At 37.3% G+C, this 24950-nt stretch overlaps 1 protein-coding gene across 8 annotated transcripts in view; it reads right to left on the bottom strand.

Moving 5' to 3' along the window:
• The window catches only part of NLGN1 (neuroligin 1), a 459420-nt gene that overhangs the window by 276761 nt on the left and 157709 nt on the right, over positions 1 to 24950 (bottom strand). For 6 of the 8 annotated variants that reach the window (XM_073359359.1, XM_073359360.1, XM_073359356.1 and 3 more), the window contains 2 exons: positions 10361 to 10420; positions 883 to 1035 (listed from right to left, as the gene is read on the bottom strand). In XM_073359359.1, coding sequence (XP_073215460.1) covers positions 883 to 1035; positions 10361 to 10420 — 213 coding nt within the window. The remainder of the gene's footprint in view (positions 1 to 882; positions 1036 to 10360; positions 10421 to 24950) is intronic. The other 2 variants (XM_073359362.1, XM_073359363.1) reach the window with 1 other exon arrangement.

Consider the following 24950-nt stretch of genomic DNA (forward strand, 5'->3'; position numbering starts at 1 on the left):
TATTGATCTATACAATATCGTAGAATCCAATTCAGATTGTATCAATCTATACAATATCCTAGAAACCAATGGGTTTCAAAATACAAATTTTCAGCAGAAAACAATGGAAAAAACAAGTTATTTTGTTGTCTCAAGGTGTCAGCTCTGTCACAAGCTTGCCTATACTGAATGAGTGGCAAAATGTTACTCTAAAAATACTTATGAATGGTTAGTTTGGAGACAACCTCACAGCTCTTCCTTATTTAAACCATAAACGTTAGCATACATCATTCATCTAAGTCAAAACAATAGCAGTCCACTCTCCATTCTGACTCTCTTATTCGGTCTAGAAAATGTTGGATGTAATTAACTAGACTGATACGTCCCACTTTAAAACCAAAGGAATCCAGCTACATCAAGAAAGCACAATGTCTTTATAAAAATGCCAGTTTAGTATCCCAAAAAACTCTTGCTTCTTCAGAGGACAAAAAGCCACGGTGGATCAACAGAACATAAGCATTATTTCAACCATTATTTGGTTTTCCCTTCACAAACCAAAAATCCCCATTTCTGAATTAGCACTTGAATATTATAAATTCATTTTCCCTATGCAGTATGTAAGTCTAATCAACATAATGTTCATAAATAACAGAAAGTCAACATGAACTCAGCAAATCTGAACATCTGCATTGTATTTTTATATCATTAAATTGGAAGCAGAATTTCAGGTTATCCGGCATACTAAAGGCAGACATTTTGTTTTGGATCTACAGATAACAAGACTTATTTTGGAAAAAGGCTTTTAAAAACAAAGACAAAAGCAGTTTTCTGAATATATTCTCATGAATAATATGAAGTGCAATGCAGATAGCAGGGATTAATTGAAATCCAAAAGCTGCTTACCAAGTACCCCAAGGCGATAGTTGACTGTGATGACTATCACATTGCCATAACTTGCCAGAACACTGCCATCATATAAATTTCCAGTGCCTTCCATGTAGGACCCTCCATGAATATACACCATCACTGGCTTAGGTCCCCCACTGTCCCGAATGTCTGGAAAAAATATTGAGAAACATTTTATCCCAAGAAAGTGGCAAAAAAAGATACATGCAATAATGTTTCTTAGTGAGGTTATTTTTCTTTTTCAGCATATGTCTCTCAAGCAACATGTATTAATTACTGGGCTGGGAGAGGGCACAAGTGTTTGTTTCCACACTTCATGCTTTGAACAGACTAATAAACCAAGAAACGTATGAAAACATATAATTTGGTCACTGAGTTTATTTAAACAGGTGAAATTTTCAACACCACTCATTTGGCCTAATTCTGCCCCCATGGAAGTTGATGGTAAACCGTCCACTGACTTAAGTAGGGGCAGAGTTAAGCCAAAGCTGAACTCTTCTGAAAATCCCACCCTACAGTTTTGTGCACATACTAACATACGTAGCTTGTTATTAAGATGAATTGGATCTGACCCCATATCTAAGTAGGTGAAGTCACGTATTATTTGCTGGTTTCTAACAAGATAAGAGAACTAACTTATAAAAGGAGTTGTGAACATGCATGAAGTTTTCGGTGTCAGAGTTATTCTGCTGTTGCTGGGGAAAACAGTTTGCATGCTTTAGACCTCAAATTGATACTACGTTGTGCCAGGGAAAGCCAGAAGGATAAGGATAAGAGGATACATAATTGAGAAAAAGAAAGTATAGATTGGCCAAGATTTTCAAACAGAGTTGCATGAAATTAGTTTCCTAAATACCTGAGTTTCCTAAATACATACCTGAGTATCTAAATAAGTGGCCTAATTTTCAAAAGTACTGAATTGGTATGGAACTTCAGGCATCTCTTTTTGAAAATATTGGCCTTTATGTTTCAGAAGACACTTCATTTCAAGTCTTGCCAATTTCCAAATGGTAATTTCTTTGGTTTTATAATCAGATTTTCCTTGGCAGGGGGAGGTGAGAAGAGAAAGAAAGAAAATAAAAAGCTGTCCTCTCCTCTGCTGCTGTAGGTGATAATGGGGAAACTCACTGCCTACACACAACTATTAGAGAGATAAGGTGAGGTATCTTGTACTGGACCAACTTCTGTTAGTGAGAGACAAAGCTTTCGAGCCTTACAGAGTTCTCTTATGAACAGTAGTTGGTCCAACAGAAGATATTACCTTGCCCACCCCGTCTCTCTAATATTCTGGGACAGACAGAGCCACAACTATACTGCATATACACCACTATGACTGTATGGGGAAACACTGAAATTGACTATATACAATATGCTGCATATTCACAAAGTAAATAAATTGGGGAAACGGGGAAAATTTTGTAACTCTCTAAACATTCATTTATACTAATATTAGATGGAACCTATAACAATAACAAGCCAAAACCGGAATGAAGTGTGATTTGTAAACTTGTGTGTGCACTTAAGTACAAATTTGGATCTCTGAAGTAGAGTCAAAAAATTTTCCTCCATGGTCCATTGTGGGGGAAGTCCATCCGACAAATTCAGCATTAAACATTCATTATGAAGTCACGCTACTGGCTATTCTATTAATAGCTATTGGCTATTATGAAGTCATATTACTTCAACTATTTGTTGAATTACAAATTTCATTTTAAAGATTCTTCTTAGTGGGTCCGATAGCCATGCTGAGCTTCTGTGGAGGATTTTTAATAAATGCCAGATTTGCCCCTTAACTGTTTAAACTTGATTAACCATCACTTTATCAGAAATGGAAGAAATAAAGTGACGTAAAAGTTTATAATTAAATTGTTATTGATACATGTTTGGATTAATGATATTTTGATCTGATCTGCTACTAGCTTGTCATTTTCCATTGCCCAAGAAAGCACACAACGTTGCATTCTAACATGTCTCCGAAGAGATTATGAAAATTAGCAGACTGAAGAGGATATTTAAAATACCAGAGTAAGAAAAGGGAGTTCTCTCAATGTCCTGGCATAAAATTTGCTTTCTCTATGAAAGATAACCGTGTTCATTACAACAATATTCATGTTTTCTCCCATCCATGCTCTGTTTAATATCAGTGTGGAAAAGGCTCTTAGATTTATGAGTTATTCCTTTAATTTTAGGCACACTCAATGAAGCAGCCTTCAATAAAATTCTTCATATTTTTATCTGGAATCACATCCCAAGTATGGCAAGGACAATGATGAGATCAGGCTGTTCAAACACAGGAGCTCCTTCATCTGTATTCAGTGACAATGGTCAACACAGATGTTTCTGTTTCTATAAGGGCAGCTATTGTTTAATTTTTGTGTTGTTTGTTTTGAAAAAAAAGTCAGTGCTCAAACTCCAGAAATGGGCTTTTCTATACTGCAAGTTCTAGAATAATCACTTATTTCAAAACCAAAAGGATGGTAAGAGGTGGCCCATGAAATAACCTGCCCTTCACCGAAGCACACAATAAATACTTTCCAATGTACTACTCTCAGAGTTTAAAGTTAAGAGGGCACATATCTTTTTCTGTCCAATGGAATTACATGCTTAGGTTTCAAACAGGGGTAGAGCAAAGTCCTTTCAGATTCATTAAAGCATTTATTTCAAATGGCTGTTTACACACAGCTTTTGCTTTCTATTTTTCTAGCCTGGATACAACTGAGGAAGCAATGATAAATTATTAATCTGAAATCACTAAATGACTGTTCACAGCAGAAACTGTACACTGTTAATTGTAGACTTGGAGGTAACACAGGAGGAGATTGTTTCAAATTCTTCTTTAATTAAAATTACATAGAATTAGAAGGCACCAACTGTGAACAGTAATGAAATCTTGGTAGTATTGTTCTGTTTATGTGGAAAATAATATTGGGGTATTTAGAGAAGAATGGGTGGCTTTTATCGGAAACAAACGATGAACTATACATTCATGAGCAAAGCAAAGTTCAAGGTCTAAAGAAAGGATTCTCTGATAAATTCAGCCGACATTATGCCTTTCTGTGATTTCCCTGTAAATATTATGCTTGAAAAGGTTAAGAACAGGCAAGCACTGCAAATTACTCTCCATTTATCTATATGCCACCATCAGATAAGACTAGATGCAATATAAATTTTCTCCACACTGCTTTGTCAAAGATCTCAACCTTGACTTAAGGGTAACCACTTCTTCTAGAAACTAAAGGTGGTGGTTGTGTGTGACTCACTCTCCGAAAGGGAAGTTTAACAGTGAACAAGACCGAGCCACACTTTTATCAAGCTCACCTGAGAGCAAACTCGAGATCCGCAGATGAAATACATACTAAGGCTCTAATCCTATATCAGGAGACAAGTTAGTTAATGGGAATCTGCACATGTGCAGAGTATGTGCCAGCAGATTAGAATGCAGAATCAGGTCCTTACTATGAATTGTAATTTAAAACAGACTAGAGACTGTTTAATTTTGAGGTCCAATATTGCATTTCATGTGAAGTCAGTGGGAACTTTGCCTGAACAGGATTTGGGTACTTTATCCACATCTGGGTGTTTTTGAGAGGTGTAAACATTAGGGATAGATGGGAGTTGTTTAAGTGGGACAAGAGAATATTAGGAACTAGAAGTTAATAATTGAACTGGTATGAAATTCAGAAAGCAGCAATGTAGGCTGTAGGAAGAATCACTTCTTAATGAGTTCCATTAGACCTTGAAATATGTGGCCAAGGAACTGGTGTAAGCTCCATTGTTTGAGACCTTTAAAAATGAGAGTGGACAAAGTACTAAAAATATTGTGTAAGGATAAATCTGTATTGGTATGAAGAAGGATTAAGGGTGGGATTTTCAAAAGTTTTGGATTGGAGTTAGGTGCCCAACTCCCACTGAAATCAAATAAGATTTGGGCACTTAACTCCCTCAGCTACTTTTGAAAATCCCATCTAAATGACCTGACAGGTGTTTTCCATCTCTAACCTCTGAGCCAATATCAACCCATTGTACCAGAGTATTGCAGTGTGGTCAGTAAACTTCATGGACATTAGAATATCTTCACTTTAACACACTGCAGTGTCTAGACAGAGGTCCAAATTCTACATTCAGGTATACCTTTGCAGCTTTCGTGAAATCAGAATTTGATTCTGAGTGACTCAGGGAATGGGTTTATCCACAGCGTACTCTGTTAAAGTCACCAGTGGTGGATTTGGCCACTAAGGGCCTGCTCCGTAACCCTTTCTCATGCTGAGTCATAGTTACTCATGTGAGTAGTCTCAGTGTGAATAAGGCCTGCAGAATCAGGTCACAAGTTTGGTATTTCTACCAGGAGTTTGGAGTTTCTGACAAGAAGTGTGAACATTTTCAAAAGAAATGTCTATGGGACATCTCCATTCAAAATCCTCCCTGACTTCAGGCATCTCACTCCCTTCATCTTTTATTCATACCTGTGTTTTGCCTTGATACCATGATTTATTTGGTCTTAAATTGCCAGCTGATAATGTCTAAGTAGACTGGAGTGGGTACGTCTGATATTTATCTTATTTATATGGCCTATGTAATTACATGCTCTTATTATGGTTTCCATCATTCTCCAACTCCCATTCCTTCTTAATGTTTGTTACAACCACTTGTTATCTCTGCTCTTAATTAGATTAAATCATTCATGGAAGAGGCTGTCTTATTCTGTGTTTCCAGAGTGCACACTGGAGCATCAATTCTGAATGGGGTTTTGGAGCACTACAGTAATGCATAAAGAACAAATAACTAATTTCAAAAATAAAGTTCATAAAGTTTCATTTGTTCCAAGGGTCCTTTTAAAAGTCTCACTTTGACACTATAGAGGTGTGTGACTTATTTACCATCTCAGGTCCATTTGGGTTGTGAACATGTTATTGTTGAAAACTGTTACGAAGATTTTACAAGCAAACTAGCTGCTCAGGAATCCATGTACTTCTTACTTAGCAAGATTCTACATATGTACTGTTTTAGCTATTCCAAAATCTTTTTCTAACAAATTTCGCATAATGGGAACATGGCACTAGTCAATGAAACTATTTTCACAGTTTAAAATCTTCTTTGAAGCCATTTTACTTTGAGTTCAGATCTATGAGACGCTAAATACATCTATAGTTATTTTAATAGTGTAAGCCACTGAAAATCTCAGTATGCAAACTTCCATTAAAAATAATCACATCTTTTAGATGAGTTGTCAAATTGAAGGCCTGACAGCTTGTGATCATTAAAGAACCTATTGCACTTTTCTTAAGAGTGGGAGTGTTTAATCCTAATCCTAATGTTCTGGCAAAATTCCACCTCCTCTAATTACATTCAGCCTAAATACCACCTCAAATTTTAGTTGAATGTAGTATTCTTCTTCAGCTCCTATCTTAAGCTTTTGGGTCGTTTCGCTGTACGCTGTTAAGCTGCTGGGTGCATTTCACCTGAGAGGTGGCTGCATTTAAGTGCTGGATGAAGTGATCCCTATATAGCAATTGCTGATTTTCAAATTGCTTTGATATCCTTCTTGTATGCACTGTATAAATGTAGCACTGTATAGATGTAAGAGATACAAAGTAGTATGAAATGCAAGAGTTGTAATTCTGATAGGTCTTTAATAGGTAAGCAGCAATATAAGGTTCTAATTAGAGAGGGACTCTGCAACCAAGTCAGTAATTTATAAACGACTCAAAGATGAAAGTACCGCAGAAACTGACAGAACCTTCACCATACTACCAATGGTTGGCAGGGATAGAATTATAATGGAACCCAATAGAGCTGCTTACGTTAAAAGGCTGTCAGAATTTTTACTACCTATATTTTGAAGTGTTAGCAACATCATTGTAAAAATTAAATGTAGGTTGAACAGAAGTTCTCAGAGGGGGAAAATATTCACTGAAAAATTTAACATGCAAATGAAGTTTTAACTCTGAAATTTTGATGCTCATGGAATGAGAAACTAATATGACAGTGTGAGCAGGCACTGTGCTGTCTGTGTGTATCAGTCAAAAAAATCTCCATCCTAAATTGCAACATTTATGCTTTTCCAGCCTGGCTGGGACTGTAATTATGCTGAAGCATGTGGTTGTTTTGTGATATAGACAAATGTGTACTACTATATACTGTTCTCTAAAGTCATATGGTTTGAGTCATAGCTACCCAAGAGACTGCCTATCTTCTTGGGCTGCCATGGCAACAGAGATCAGCTGAGAGAGTTGAGTTAGCAGTCCCCTAGCTTACTTTTAAAACATTAGGGGCTGGTCGAGGGCTCTTCACCAGAAATACACAGTCCTTGAATTCACTTCCCTTCTTGGTACAATAGAGCTTCAGTCTGTTGATTTTCAGAACAGGATGCAATGTCTCTCTCTTCTCCCAGACTTTGGAGAAAGTGGTGGAGAAGGGCTAGCTTTGGAGTCCTGGATTCCATTCCCTGCTCCCCCATAGACTTCCTGTGTCACCTCAGGCAAATCACTTAGCTTCTCCATGCCGTAGTTCCCCATCTGTAAAATGGGCAAGACACTTTTCTACCAGGGAGGTTGTGAGGATAAATACAGTAAAGATTTTGAGCTACTCTGATACCATGGTGATGAAGTGAGACAGAAACATAGGTGAGTTACAGAGTGTATGGGATTTCTGATGGATGAGAAGAGTCCATTGGTGACCGAGTTTTCATACGTTTGTACAGCACCTAGTACTCTGGGCCACAATTCCAGCTGAGGATATTACTAATAATTATTATAATGTATTTTACCAGAAGTGCCTAAAGGATAGGTACTTTTTAGAATAAATCCAAATTAAACTAAATTAATTTATGAACTAAACAAAAATAGGGGACTAGGATGAAAACATTCAAATCCTTTACATTTTTAACCCAAACCAGGTTTCCAGATCTGGGATGCTAGTTTATTCACTGCCTAAGAAACCCTTAGTTTAATGTTTGGTTTCAGAGTAACAGCCGTGTTAGTCTGTTTCGCAAAAAGAAAAGGAGTACTTGTAGCACCTTAGAGACTAACCAATTTATTTGAGCATTAATAAATTGGTTAGTCTCTAAGGTACCACTAGTGCTCCTTTTCTTTTTAGTTTAATGTTGTAACTACACTAGATTCTCACCCATTTGTCAGCAAAGGTTCAGATTCACTGATGCTACATGGATCACAGGTGTTTTTACAACGTCATGCACAGCTGTTGAGGTAGCTCAGTGGTAACACAAGTGCAGCTACCTAGTTGTTCAAAAACAGGCAAGAAAATGTCCAAGTGTAGACAAGGCAAGACTTTTAGTACAGCTCGTGTGAGACAGATGCTGGCCTGTTAAGACACAAAGGCTATACAGTTGCAAGAATGTAAACAAAATGGGAAAGCAAAGAAGTTTACATAACTTCTGATTTTGCACACATTTTACCCAGGACTTGAAAACACCTTCGTTTTTTAAACTGCAAATTTGCAGATCATTAGCCTGTAATGTGCACTAGTGCCTTTGGGTCTTCTGGAAACAAAAATGAAAAATGATCTCATTAAGGCTGGCCTAATGGTTGTAGCACATACAGAAGACCCAAATCTGATTACTAATCCCAGGCTCCTTTGTCCCTGGGCTGGCAATGATTGGGAATGCTGATGCTGTAGTAGTAATACATGGGACTGGGGATTATCTAATACTGTTTTATATTGAAATCTGCTGCTAATTAAAGTGAGAGACTGACTTCATAGGGAGTACTGTCCAGTCCCTTAAACCAGGTGGCTATGATCCAGGCTCTTGGTAAGTGCTCATTGAGCCTCTAAAGAAACATAGGCAAGGTCCTGTGCTCTTTGCAACACATTATACTTAATTATGTGGGAGGGACCGTACAATTACGGTCCCTCCCACATAATTAAGCAGATCTAGGGACGTGATCGTTCCCCTCTATTTGACATTGGTGAGGCCTCATCTGGAGTACTGTGTCCAGTTTTGGGCCCCACACTACAAGGAGGTTGTGGAGAAATTGGAGAGAGTCCAGTGAAGGGCAACAAAAATTATTAGGGGTCTGGAACACACGACTTATGAGGAGAGGCTGAGGGAACTGGGATTGTTTAGTCTATGGAAGAGAAGAATGAGGGGGCATTTGATAGCTGCTTTTAACTACCTGAAAGGTGGATCCAAAGAGGATGGATCTAGACTATTCTCAGTGATAGCAGATGACAGGACAAGGAGTAATGGTCTCAAGTTGCAGTGGGGGTGGTTTAGGTTGGATATTAGGAAAAACTTTTTCACTAGGAAGGTGGTGAAACACTGGAATGCGTTACCTAGGGAGGTGGTGGAATCCCCTTCTTTAGAAGTTTTTAAGGTCAGGCTTGACAAAGCCCTGTCTGGGATGATTTTAGTTGGGACTGGTCCTGCTCTGGGCAGGGGGTTGGACTAGATGGCCTCCAGAGATCCCTTCCAACTCTGTTATTCTATGAATTATGCAGCACAGCCCTCCTTGCCATGGCCAGCCCAAACTGAATAGGGTTTTTTGTGTAACTTATTTTTATATTTGCTTTTTGCTGCCCCTAAATGTTCAGTCCTCTGCAGATGTTTGCACTGACCACAAATAACTGTACTGCAGAATTTGTCAGGGGAAAGCTGGGGGTAAGGTTGGCATGTGGTTTGATATGTTGACGTCCTGGGTGGCTTTTTTGGAGGGTGAGGAAAAGGCAGTTCTTCTGTTTAGCGTTTGTTAAGGTGTTCAATAACGCCAGCCCAGACAACTGTAGATCTTTGTAATAGTAAAAACATAATGGACTGCATCCACTTGGTGAAGATCTGCTCAATTCCACTGAATTCAATGGAATGAGGCCAATATACTGCAGCTGAAAATCTGGCTAAAATTTTAGTGCCAGGCCTCTTGTCTGCGTGAGATTAGGTATATCTGAGTTTACATTTCTTGACATGATAATGTAGAAGGGAAGGGATTTTGTGCTTTTCTACTGCAAATTCAGTTGCTTGAGAGACACTTTATAAGAGTTTTCTAACATTTTTTCTTTATAAACACAATATTTTCTCTGTTTATCAAACTGAGATAAGTTGGTAAAAGAAACATCTTTGTATTTGGTGAAATATATAAATACAGAGGGTTAGAAAACATGCAAAAAGGTGTACAGAGAGACTTAAAAAAAAGTGTTAGTTCAAATAGTATGGACAAAATTCAGTCAAAAGGTGGGATGAAACATATCAAAAGTCCATTTCAAGAAAACAAAACCCCTCATCTTTAAATATTGTTACTCATTTGCATAAAAATGTAAAACTTAACAACATTCTTTCTTTTAAAAGAATTAAATATATATATATATGTATATATATAAAAACAACAAGCAAGAAGACAAAACACATCAAAAATGGGAATAAAAAAAAATCTTCAAAAGACAAGAAGTTAAAAAAAAGAGGGGATAAAAAGATTTTCAGGGATCCTTGTCATGCAAATCAGTTTGGCGGCAAAAAAAAAAATACCTTCATCTTCAGCACCGTCATTATCACCTAAATCATCTGTCTGTTTCTTTGTAAGGGGACCTAGGATTGAGAATGGAGAAAATGGAGGAAAAAAAAAAGACAATTCAAGAATACACAAGACTGAGGGAAAAAAATAGTCAATATTAAATTCCCAAGGATGTTTCAAGAAAAACATTTGTGGGGAGGTTCAACACACACATTTTTGTTTCATTTTTTTAAACTATATAGCAAAATCTCTCCTATAGGGTATGGCTATTAGAAACGTCTAGCAGGAGAGGCAAATAGTGCCTGATACTTTACATTAAAAAAAATAAAGAATTAAAGGAAATGTTTACTAAAAGCATACCCACCACAAATAACCAGAAACTATACTTATCTCCTTCATTCTTAAATTTGAACAGGTGGTGACAATAACAAACTAAAACCAAATTAGCTCTCATATTTGATGAAATAATGTTGCTGATAAATATTTTGACAATTAGTGAAGAGAAAATTTTCTGTGACAAGTGAAGTCAAATTTCTGAGTCCAACAATTTTAGCTCCTGCTTAAAAAGGACAAGAATGGATTTGGCTTTTTTGTTGTTGTTGTTGACGACTCATTGATTATATTCCAATTTAAATACAGCTGTGGACTGAAAATTCCCTGTAACCTTTCTTTGACCATCTGCTGATATATTTGTTAAAAAATATGAAAGTCCCGAAGTGGGCTTTAGAAACAACAGCTGAAATCTAGGCCCTACTTAAGTCAATGGGAGCTACATTTTCCATTGACTTCAGTGGGACTAGGATGTCACACAGTCTATACAAAAATAACATTTAAAACAGAGGCTATTCCAGTCTCAGCATAGGCAGGGCAACTAACATCCTACAATCAATACTAAGAATAATGGAATTAAGGTTTAATAATTCCATTCCATATTCCATGCCAACACAAGTACCATTAACATGTAAGGAGATTCATCATCTCTTGCAACAGAAAAAAAATTGCCCTTCTCTCTTAGCAAGTAATAAAAAATACAGCAGAAGAAAAGTCAAAGGCCGTAATGAAAATATTTCCATATATCATGTATTCCACACACTTATGCACAAACACAAGACAGTTGGAACTCAGTATTATCTTTCCTTTTTTCAGAGCTATCCAATTTCCATGACATTCTGTAATTTGCATGCAAAAAAAGCAATCAGTACAAACACAGGACTCAAGTTAAAAAACGCAGCCATGCACATAGTAGAAAACAAGAACTTTCTCATGCATAAAACAGACAAAAACAAGAATAAAGATGAAACGTGTGTCTCGATATCTATTGTACATGTAGGCAAGAGGCACGCATTAACTTTAAGCACATTGAACAATGAAGTAGTGTTAAAACATTTGTATTTTAAAAAGCTCCATCTACTTCTGTTATGTTACAGGATATTAGTAATTCAACATTAAGCCTGTAATCTGTACAAAGAACACTACAATTCTGCTTAGTGCACTTAAACAAAAAAAAATCTGAAAATGTTGTTTGTATTGAACCAGGTGCATATGTTTGACAACATAAATAATCCAGGATGTACCATTAAATTTTAGTTGTGAATTTTGAAACCGGACCACATAGTTGAAAACCACAGCTGAATACCTTAATTACTGCATCAGTCAGGAGAATAGTTTCAAGCTCATTCTAAATACAGAACACTGGAATTATACATCATAAATTCAACAACAGAATTTTACAATTACACCTGCAAGCAATCATTCTGTTTAATTCAGAACCTTGGTGAATGCAATAGCTCCTGCTAATGGAAATCCTCAATATAATCGCTACAAAATATGATATCTACATAATGTGACCCTATCTAAATGCAGGTAGCACCCTAATGATTTGCTGCTATCATTCTCACACCATAACTACTATACTCCCGAAAAAGGACAAAACCACTAAGTATAGCAAGGAAACTAGAAGATCATTCACTTAAAGGTATGTTTTCAGTAAAGCATACAGGGAAGAATGAACTATTACCAGTTCTAAGAGATATGCATATAGTAACCAGGAATGACATGTTACAGTTAAAAATATGTATTCTTTTTAAGGGTTTCTTGACGACGTTATGTTAAAAGGAGTGACCGACAGGCAAACCTAGAGACATCTGGAAAGACAAATGTCTCATGTATTTCTGTAAATAAATTGGGTAGAGGGAAAGTTCTCCTTCTCAGAAAATATTTAATTGCAAATTGAAAGATGACTAATCCCTTATTATAAGGCATGTCCCTCATATGGTACATTGTGTTTCATATTTGTCTAAAATCAATATAATCCCACATCTTAACAGCAGTCATACAAAGAATCAAACACTGTTATGTAAAGTTATGATCTTGTGCTGCAAAATGACACACAGTACAGCGAAACATGTCCCTTACAAATAAGCTTAGCCTCTATTTTTCAACAAGTTGTCTTTTGTTTCTTTGAAACGTAGGTGGTCACTTTGCTGGTCAGCTTGCTACATGGCCATATGCAATACACACAGATCCCAATAACAGTGGGAAACACACTGTTAATGGAATCAAATGATACTGAACACACTTCAGGCTAGCATAGTTTAACATGGTTTGTCTTCCAGTGTAGTCCAGGAATCCCAGATTTACATTTAAATTCTATCAAGTCTAAAATAAGAGGCTCAACTAATCTCCCCTCCTGGTGGGGAGAATTCAATCATACCATTGCCCTCCCTCCCCTGGATATTCTTCCAAGATAGATAGTAGGTTTGATTTCTAGCATGACCTGGCCCATTCCTGCAAACCTTATTGGCTGCAGCATCCACTTTGGCAATGGCCACCTCAGAGCAACAAATGCCTACCTCTTTGGATATACTTTCTGCCATGGGAGATCTACTTCCTGAGGCCACTGATGTGGTTGAAACCTAGGTCGTGGTATCACAGTGTAGAGAGGCTTCTGTGATGATCGGTACTTTCCTACCTCTCAGGATGTATTGCAAGGCATCATTAATGTTTGTAAATGCTCTGTAGTCCTTGGATGAAAGGTTTGTTTAAGTACTATTGGTCATGTGACTGTCCTAACCATTAAATTCCAAAAGAAAGGCACTGTAACCTTAAAGAAACAGTGGCAATTTTTTGTTTGGATATCTATGTTAGGTACTTATAAGGCCCCCATAACCATAGTACCTGAGGCTAGACAATAGGAAAGCCTTCTGAAACACCAAAAGCTGTAGTAGAGTAGCATAGACTTGGCTTTCCTTTGCTTCAGCACTGCTTCTCATTCCAATATAGTAAATAATGTTGACTATTTCTTTATTCTCAGGAATAATAGACTCCACTGATTAATAATATTGCTGTGTCTGCCTACTAGGTTAACTTTATAAGATAAGGGTTCAAACCTGCAGTCCTTAAACAGGAAAAACTCCCACTGAAGTCAATGTGAGTTCAACTCAGGCAGCAAGAAAATAAATCCTTATGGAAAAATCCTACAGACTGTAGCAGTCAAGAATATCCCTTCAATAAAAAATTTAAACAAGCTCTGGAATTGTATAGCAGGGACTTAATTCTTAGTTAAGTTCAAATAAATATTTATAGAAAGTTTATGTTTATTCATCTATACCTTTGCCAAAAATAATTTCTACAGCCATTTATTCACTATTAGATTCTATGGGGTTTTTCCATTGGGGAAATAATTGGTTTTGATTTTATATTTCGTGCAGGTGCTAAAAGCTAATTAAACAGAATTCACTAAATGGTAGCGAGACAGGGGAGACAGAGCAGCATAAAAGAAAAGCTTCTTAACTTTCCAGAATTATTTCTTATGGCACCAGACTACTACATTTTTCTATATAAGTGGCTTTATATCTGCTTTTTCATTCCGTTGTTCCACTTTTGCCTCTTAATATCCTTGATGAATGCTCACTAGTTCCTCTTATTTTTTCACTCATTCCACCTAACCCTTGTGCATCCATTAAGAAAAAAAATCCTTTTATTATGTTTATAAAATAGCCTTCAAATATAAAGAGCAGCTCACTGTTCTGGACCAAGTTGTAACTATCATTGCTGCATCTTTTTAATGCCATAAATGTTACCTATTGGCACACAGAGCAGGTATCTTAAATTATGAAAAAAGACTGAAACCTTTAAAATGCTGATGCAGGAGTGATTTATTTTATCACAAAACTCTATAGGGTTTGAGTACCTTCATTTAGATGACTATTGTACCTGGCTTAGATAGTCTGTCCCATAACTTGAAATGGGTGAAGGTGGTTTTAACAATGGAACAATATGGGTACTGCCAAGATTCATTCAATGGGCTACATTTAGTTCTGGTTCCACATTAACTGCTCCATACCTGTTACAATATTATGATATATTTACCTTTAATTTACGTGAGTTCCTATCTACCACTATGCCTTCATCAATAGCATAGAAGTTTTGATTGGACATTTAAAGATCTATGAAATAAAACTGTATTTGTTCATTTTAAACATTTGGGGCTATAAAATAATATCCAAGGTTTTGTTGGATCAGATGTCATTTTAGAACATTAGGTGACATGGATTCCAACTAGAGTAAATTCAGATTATTTTTTTTAAATAACATTGGTACTTTTCAGGTTTAATGATTTTTTTTAAATTTAATTTGGGGATAGTATCAATCTCCTAAGACCTTTACACTCCATTATACTCATTGCTTGCAATTCTAAAATCAGACATATGTTTACGTATTCATACAAGTCTTTATGACAGCTGCCTGCATAAGTGTTATGAAAAATTGGAAAGATCCATTATGATGGTCATTTACTGAATGGTGGTATAAAATAATTTTATTAATATAAAAAAATAAAAATAAAATAAAAAAAACCATGAAAAGCAGCTGGGGGAGAAACATAACCAGAATTTCTTTGGGAGGAGATTTTCAGAGGCACAAATGACCCTAACTTGGAGCTAGGCTCCTAACTGCTGCCCACACTGCAGTGGGGGTGTGTGATTGCAGCAAGTGTTGGCATACCCAAGCTAGCGTGGGTGCTAACAGCAGTGAAGCTCTGGCAGCATGGACTTCAGTGTGGGCTGTACAACCTTGGGTATGGACCTCAGCTACTTATTATTGGTACCACTGCTATTAGAACCTACACCTGTATAGCGTGGTTTTGCCAGTTGCTAACCCCTTTCTTCATTGGTTTCAGAGTAACACCCGTGTTAGTCTGTATTCGCAAAAAGAAAAGGAGTACTTGTGGCACCTTAGAGACTAACCAATTTATTTGAGCATAAGCTCTCGTGAGCTACCTGTCTTATATGACTGTTTACTGTAATTACTTTAATAAAAAACCAGCAACACTGTCTGGCACTTATTACTGCCTTCAAAACCCACCTTGACTCTCCCTACTTGTCAACTCTTGTCTTAGTTTAGGTCCCCCGCCCCATATTCACTCCTACTCCAATGATGTGAGCTTCAAATGCCCATTCATCAGCTTCTCAGACAATCATTTCTGTGTTGTCTTCCACGCTGCTCCTTGAAAACGATTAAGAAGCTTCCTGGACTTATCCATAAAGTTCCTGCCCTCTACACACAAAAATAACCACTGAAGACTTACCTATGAGAAACTTACTGACATTGGTGCACTTGAGGAGTAAATAGATGAGATTTTACATGTCCTATTTATTCATATTTTCTAATTAACTGTATAATTGTTGCTCCTCCCATCTGTTTTCTTTTCTCTCTTTAGACTGCAAGTACTTTTCTGTATGTACCACAGAAATAAAATAAATACTAAAACACAAAAGACAAAAAATTGTTAAGATCCACACTTCCTGCTTTCCTCAAGCCTTTCAGCTCCCTTCTCATAGATACAACCTGATCCTGCTTAAAAGCCCATTTCCCAATGTTCTGTCCAGAAGAGGGCTTCAGATATAAATGAGGTATGATAAGGAACTGGGTTCCATTTTTGACCGCTGCAATTGCTATTGGACCATATGATTGTGTGCATTTCAACTGTTCATACAAACAAACAAAAAAAAGATTATGGCATCATTAGTCTCTACAGAAGCTACGTTTCTTTGTCTTCATTTCCACAGATCCTAATTCTCCTCTAATGAACCTTATAGAACCTTTTTTCAGCTAGGCTAAGGCTTTTGTGAGCAAGTACTGTAGTTACACCTGCAGGTACAAAAAAAATAGGCACAAAATTAATTTACTAATTGCACCCACAACAAGGAACCCACTTTCTGTGAAAGCTTACCTGTTTAATTGCATACTCTTCAATCACCAAACAGGCTATCTTGGCACTGCTTACCTACCCACCGCTATATTTCTTTACACCAACATGCTGCTGAGTAGTTAGGACGGGATACCTAATCCTGCAACCTCGACTTTCATGAATAGTCACACTTGAGTCAATGGGTTAGATCCTGATCTCTGTTTATCAGTGTAAGTAAATTCCAAATGTATATGGGTGTAAGTGACATCAGAAATGGGTACAGTGGTGCTACTCATCTGAATAAATTTTGCAAGAGCAGGTACACTGGCAATATGCAATTTTATTTTATTTTGCTTATGACATTGCTGTGAATATTTTGTATGGAGCCAACTATAAATCCTTATCGGATTGTAATGAAAGTATATATCAGGCATTGTGGCCATCCAAGGCTTTCCTTTACATAGGAGGCAGCCATTTAAAAAAAAATACCAAAAATCACTTTTATCCTAGCAAATAATTAAGCTTATGCAGAATAGCTTAGCAAGCAGTCTCCTCATTAGTGAGACATACAGAAGAGCATTCTATTTAGGGGTGGCAAATATTCTATTCCCAGCACAGTGCAGCAGCCAAATGTGTCACTTTGTGGAGATGTGGCTGGAACACACTGCATGCTCTCACACCAGCCAACAAGTCTAGTACTTTTAGAACACAACGTTTACATTAATGGGCAATGCGCTGTATTTAAATGAAGGCCCAAACACTGGGCATGCGAGTCCCATGGATTTTGCTGGGACTATTTATGCCATTTAAGTTCCTCATGTGTCTAAGCACCTGCAGGATCAGTCTCTATCATCAGAAACACCTAATAAATATTCCATGGATTGTGATAGCACTTACAAAATGTGTCAAAATTCCAATTAAATCTTATTTTCGTAGTCATGATCACTGCTTTCTGGTAATAAGTTAGATAACTATCAATCTTTTTTTATTCCCGATACTAATGTTCATAAAACGGACCGGAAGAATGAAGAAAAAAATCTGATAGTCTGGCAATCAATCTTTCTGGCTCATTTGAGTACTGGAAATCACACATACCTATTGTAACTTCTTAGCCACATTGGCTTCCATCACATATACTAGATGTCAATGCAAAAGGGAAAAATATCAGGGTAATAAAAACCATTAGGGTTAGAGTCTATGAGCTTGGTTCACTCCCAGTGGCATAGGGGGGTGGAATAGGCACTTGGGATAAGGTCGCAGTAGTGCTGCCCCTCCCATATGGATTTCATTGGGAGGAAGAGGGAGCAGCTTTAAATTACATTGGGGCTACACAGGAAACTAGGGAGAAAAAAAAATCAAGGCAATTAACAAAAATCATGGCTGGATAAGGCTAAAATACAAAACCTCAATGCCAGAAAATCTAAGGTTGAGGATGGAATGCCAGTCTCTGAACTATAACTTTTATTTCATAGATTTCCCATTGTAACAAGATGACCATTATTTATACTGTTTTTACACATTCTATACAGTAAATCTCAGTGATAACAATAAAATATAGTTATTGTTTCGACAATAGTTGGTTTTACAGCATTTACCAATCACAATCCCACTCCTTAATCCATGCAGCTTTTAACATTTAACTTGCATTAATAATTCACTTTGTTTTACAAATATTCATATTCCAGATATGACACTCCGCTATAATGAATTCATTCTTCCACAGCTGCTCTGCCAGCTGAATTGAAAGTGCATGAAACAATTTTCTGTGTTCATGAGTAATGACTAGGGCCTAGATCCTGCAAAGACTTATACATATACGTAACTTGAAGCATCTTAATAAAATCATTGAAGTCAACAGGCTAAATGTTCAGTTAATATAAAATTGGTGTAGCTCCACTGTATTTGATGGAGCTGTACCAATTTGCATTCCGAAGATTTGGGTCAACAGGTCAACTCATGTGCTTAAAGTTTAGCACACACACACAAAAGTGTTGGCACGATTGGGCCTTTAATTGAAGGGTCAAATTTATGCCAGACAAAACCCCATGGAGTTACACTAGGGATGAATCTGGTCCATTACTGGACTTTTAATTGGCAGCAAATAGTATTGAAGGTACTCAAATAGCACATACTAGATGTGACATAACTCCAAATTGTCTACATTACAAATATATTCTTCTTTATTCTATTTGGAATCTAGATGGCATACTAAACTCTTGTTACAAATCTCAGTTAAGTTCCTCTAGAATTGTAAGAAGGATATGAACTCTCTTTATTCTATAAGCTTCCAAAAGATCTTATTCAGCTTATGTGGTTGAACTGCAAGTTTGGAGTTCAAAGGTCCACAATTCAAATCCCAGCAGAAGAAATTGGCCACACTGTCATCTATCAATATTCAAATACTTTCACTTTTTTCAAAGGTCTCCAATATTCATGCTGCAATGGCTGATTTAAGTGTGTGAAGCTTTCACAGCATAAGAATGTACAAAGGGATACTGTTGCTACTGAGGAAGCTTCACTGCTTGACACCAGGTCATGAAGTCACCACCAACCTTAAGCTATGTTGCCAGACAATACCCACTGCTACCAACTGCCCAGAATACCTAAATAAATTTAGTACAACCAGTTTAAAAATTGACATGCAAGGCCTAATTTTTACTATACTGGGGAGAATCATGAAGTGCAATCAAGCATGGCAGGCCCAGGATTTAGCATAAAAGTACAAGTTTGTCAAGTCATTGTGACATTACTCATCATGGACCCAACTATACTTCCTTCAAAAGAATCAACTTTAGTTAAGGCAGTACACTAGTTCTATAGGCCTGGACTATGACGAGAGATCCATATGCACAACAATGATCTCTTGGGACCAGATTCTGGTAACCTTCTTCATGGTGGGTGGCACTATATTCCACAAGTAACCCCATTAATTATAGTAGTTGTTACAGTGGCTGTGTAGTTGATCTGTGGCACAGCTGGGACTAGAACCAGGCCCTAGATACTGGAGTTAACCGCTGCCCATGAAAAGTAGCCATGTAGAAATAACTGCACATTACAGAGCAAATCAAATTGATCTATAATATTTTCACAAAGTAACCATGAATTATAATTGAGAATAAAGCATTATTAGGCATGAATTAAGTTCTGCCCAGATCTGCCACTTAGACCACATCCTTCCAGGCATGTGTTTTCCTCTATAACCTGTGTACTGTTTATAATGCACGATCTCTGAGAATGTAAGGGCTGATGTAATCAAATAATTACAGGTAAACCCTCATTATCTAGCTATCTCAGAGGGCATCCAAAAATCATTGAATAACCAGGCCTTTTGTAGTAGCTGTAAAGGGGGCCTGCGGGTGTTGCTTAGATAGCATCTTTGCCTGGCCCACCACAGGAACATACAATAGGTCGGTGGGCCAGGAGTTTAAAGGGAACGATCTGCTAGCCCGGTGGCCCATTCACTCACATCAACCCCAGCTGAACAGCTTCCCTGCAATGGTGTGCATAGCTCAAAGAGCATGGGAGCTGCCTTGCCCTCTGCTACTCCATCCCATTCCTCTGTCGCAGAGACAAAACGTAGGGAACAGCAGCCCTGGAAAGCTTTGTTGATATTTTAGCTATTGACCTGCAGGCCACATAGCAGAATCCAAATACATCTTTAAAATTCACCCAGCACAGCACTTCAAAAGCCAGTACTGTACTGGGAATATATTGATATTGTTGGAGGGCATGCAGCTTGTTGTTAAGGGAGGAAAGCTCTAACCTTTAGGGAGAAAGGCACTCCTTCACTTCTCTGCTCTCAGCTAGTGGCTCTCAACCTTTCCAGATGACTGTACCCCTTTCAGGAGTCTGATTTGTCTTGTGTACCCCCAAGTTGCACCTCATTTAAAAAGTACTTGCTTACAAAATCAGACATAAAAACACGGAAGTGTCACAACACACTGAAAAACTGCTTACTTTCTCATTTTTACCATATAATCATAAATTAAATAATTGGAATATAAATATTGCACATTCATTTCAGCGTATACTATACAGAACAGTATAAACAAGCCAGTGTCTGTATGAAATTTTAATTTGTACTCACTTCTCTTGTGCTTGTTAGGTAGTCTCATAAAACTAGGCAAATATCTAGATGAGTTGATGTACTCCTGGAAGACCTCTGTGTACCCTCAGGGGCACATGTATCCCCCAGTTGATAGCCACTGCTGTAAGCCTTTCCCAGGACAGCAAATTTGGGAATTATATGGTGCAAAGAGACTTCTGTGGAACCCCTGTGCCACAGTGAATTTCACCTTGAATAACTCTAGTTTATTTCAGTTAGAAATAAACTCTAGTTTGTTTCAGTTAGACACCATACACCATGGTGTGTGAATGTATTTATGCACCTGTACACACATGGACATACAACCACACCTTACGTGTTGATTGTTTTCCTAAATTGTGAGCTTTTCAAGACAGAACCTGTGTTTACCCGTTCATGTAGACAGCATCTAGCACACTGCGAGTGCTACCAAAAGAAAAATTATGAATGCTGAAAATAAAATCAAAACCTCATACTAATAATCTATTGTTCAGTGGGCACCATTCACACAAGTTTGTTGCATTATAAAATAGTAACACTTCAACTTAAATGTTTCTCCATAGTTCAAAGGATTTAAGGGCATCCTTACAATATTCCTTAATTGGGACATTGGCAGCTAGCTAAATTAAACATAATTATAATTGCCCTCATTACCACGCCTTTTGACAGAATCAAAGTGCATAGCTCTCAAGAACAGTGGTGGGAAAGTTCAGAGGGCAACATATATTTCAAAGGCTATCTAAAGAAGTATGAGACATGGGGAGTTGCACCAATCTTCTTATACGTATATACAGACTTTTTAGAGGAGCAAAGTTTTTAGGCAGGAAAATTCAAAACATCTTGGCACTGGAGTGACATTGAACAAGAATAGTACAAGCAGTGTTTGAAGATTAGAAGGATCAAATACATGTCATAAAAGAGTCATTTGCATTCTGACATGTTTTCAACATTAGCGTAGCTCTTGTTTTGAAACTACCATTCACTTGTTCTGCATGTTATATTAAGCATTCCCATACGGATACATAAAGCTCTTATACTGAATGAAGCATGAAAAGAAATCAGCACAGCATTTCTAATGCAGTGGAACTAAAAGACAAGCACAGAGTCTGAGGCCATGCATTTAGACAGCTGCAGTGGACTCCTACACAGGAACAGAAGGTTCAAAACAGATGTAAACAGAAGCCTTCTTCACCCACTTACTATTTAATAGCTGAAGTTCGCTGAAGTTAGCGAACAGGAAATGGCCAATAAAAATAGACAGACTCACAAAATGTCACGTCGAGGTACACAGAATAGTTTTTGAAAAGTACATCAAGTTTAAGAGCAAAATGTCAACATGGCCCTTGCTTCCACTCTCACAGTACTCATTAAGGTGAGAGTTGACAGGCTGGAGACAACATAACCTGTCTAATTCTTATCTAGTGCCAATGCCAACACTCTGTGGAGAAAGGCAGACAAAATGCATGCCAGATACAAATGTAAGGTTTCCCAGCATTTGACAGACTCTTTTCTCAATTCAAGATTCTCCCCCCCCCCAGACATACTTATTTTTAGTATACTGTATGGACATAATTAGCAAAATTACTACACTGGGATTTTTAAAAACAGGTAATAGATTTTATAGTGAGTGTTTTACAGTAAAAAAGTATTTTGTTCATAAGGCACGTGTGTAGAGCTCTTACATAAAGGTTTAAGAACCACCTTGACGGATACAAAAACTTGAAACTTGCAGATACTGAAAACTTGAAACTTATACAGCAGCTGTGTTTTGATGCAGAAAAATATATTTGATCCCAAACTGAATTTCTTAAAACTCTGGGCCTCAAAAGGTAAAAAGTTACCTGTGAAAAAATATTAAATCATTTGATCTTCTGAAAAGGAGAGGGATCTAAGGTAAGGCAATTCTTTCAATAATTTTTAATCTGTTTACTGGATCACTAGAGACAATACAGGATAAGAGGCTGTGAGCTGTCGAAAGATCTATTGATTTCATATTGCAATGACATCCCCTCCACCCTATTGGTTCTCTCTCCTCCTCCTTCTATTGTAATAAAATATATAAATATTTTTAGAAGAGTTTTTCTCTTCTTTGCCTACTTTGTATAATTTTTAAAGATAATTTAAGCCATTCAAAACTCTAGACATTGGCATTTCATTATTTTGTGAATATCAGAACATAAAACCTTTTTAAATGACAGAATGCCTTTGATAGCAGATCTGTCACATTTTTTCCAGTTCAACTCTATTGGGCACGCTTTCCTTTCATCCCCACTGAAAGAAGACAGGGGAACTATCATGAAATCAACAACTGTATTTCATATTTGGATAAAGAACATTGGACTGAATCTTCGTGTCTAATCTGGATTTAATTTTAAGGGTGAAAGGAATTGCAGAGCCACTGAAATAATCCAGGCATGCTTTGTCGTTAATGTGTTTGTTAATTTCTTTTTTTATTTTGCAGTGAACTCAGTGCTAGTAAAATATGCTCAAGACAAACCCCTGCAGATTGAAGGTGGTTTCTTTTTTTAAATCTATAGAATATGTACAGCATGGGCAGCAGCACTGTAAACAGTTCCCTTACATATTAGAGAAGAATAATTCCCTTCATTGCAGGAATTACTGAGTGAAATTCTATAGCTTGTCTTAAGATCATGGTCAGGCTAGATGATCACAGTGGTCCCTTCTGACCTTAAAAACAAATCTATACGTTTTCTCATGTGTCCTTGAAAATGTATTTCATCCCTGAACAGCAGGAACCACATTGAAGGGGTGAGGACAGAGCACTCAACCCGCTGATTCAGTCCTCAACCCTAGTGGTGAGACTGCAAACAAGGAAGCCAGTTAAAATGATGATTGTCAGACAACTATTAACTGGACCAAAACCTGCTCATTTCACACAGGCCACTAAGAACCTGTTTGAATCTACTGAGCTGTGCTGGATTTGAATGGATGAACTTGAGCTGACAGGGTCCATAACCCACCATTAATCCCTGTACCATCCAGTCACCCTGGAGATGGTTTCAATATACTAGATAAATATCCTATGGATTCACTTCTAGATCCAAATTGTGCGTTGGCATAAGCATGGATATCAATGGGAATGGCACCCATTTGGAATGGGAATTGCAGCACTGAGTTTTGTTCCCAACTTCCTGAGCTGTACAAAAAACTTGTGATCTCATGCAGTCATAGTAATAATGTGCATTCTATCCTCTTAATATGGCAAACAGAGCTTATAAAACCTCTGGGACAAACCTTTACAGTGTGACAAAAAAAGACAAGCATCACTATGTAAACTGACTTCTGACCAACTTAGAACAGGACAAGATGTTTTGGAAAGTATCTTTGCTAAAATATATCTATACTTTTGCATAGTCAATTTCACAAGTACTACATACACCGTAAAGGACAAAAAATGCTTATTAACAGGCATGCAACAATGATACACTCGCAATTTCTTTTGTGCTACAATTTGATCTGACACGACTTCCTCCCAGCTGAAGTTGCATTACACTTTGCCATTGACAGACTACTCTGCAAATTAAGCATATGCTAATAATATACCAACTATTTACAAGCAGAAGAGGGGGGGGGGGGGAAATCTTCTACTTGAGACAATAGACTGTAAAGGATATTTCTCAACTTTTCTCTTGGAACTTTGTTTTGAAGCTGGTCCCACTGGGACAAAACAGGTCTTTTTCTAACACAAAGGCAATTTAAGTAAACACTGAACTGTCTTGTTTAGGAGTTGGCCAAAGGTTTCTTTCATGTGCCCTCTTGATAAGGAAAACATTATTAACACAACATGAGGTAAAAGAATTAGGATTTTTGTAATAATGATACATATACCATTATTAAGCACATCATTAATAATCATCTGTCTTGGCAAACGGTCCCTCGGGTAACACCGGAATATCTTCTGTTTAGTACATAAACCTACAGCCATGCCTCTAAAAGAAATTCAGCATGTATTCCCTATTTCCCTGCTCCAGAGCCCACTGAAATCAATGGGAAGACTGACCTTGACTTTAATGGGCTTTGGATCAGACCCTAAAATCTTAAAAGGTATAATTAATAATCCAATTCTATCTTACTGGGCAGAGCAAACTCCTTTGGCAAACACAGTAATTATATTTGTACATGTAACTGGCCTTCATGGCTCAGGCATCTTTTATATATTACTGATAGTAAACGATATTTTTAAATCTTAAAATTCCAAATTATAGCTTAAAATAGGGGAAGCTAGAGTTATTCACACTACCTAGTCCCTGTGTGGATGCAAAGGATCGGGGAGGTCAAACTGCATTCTTCTTGCCCACAAACCCATAGT

The sequence above is a fragment of the Lepidochelys kempii genome, chromosome 9 (assembly GCF_965140265.1).
Source record: "Lepidochelys kempii isolate rLepKem1 chromosome 9, rLepKem1.hap2, whole genome shotgun sequence".
Lineage (NCBI taxonomy): Eukaryota > Metazoa > Chordata > Testudines > Cheloniidae > Lepidochelys > Lepidochelys kempii.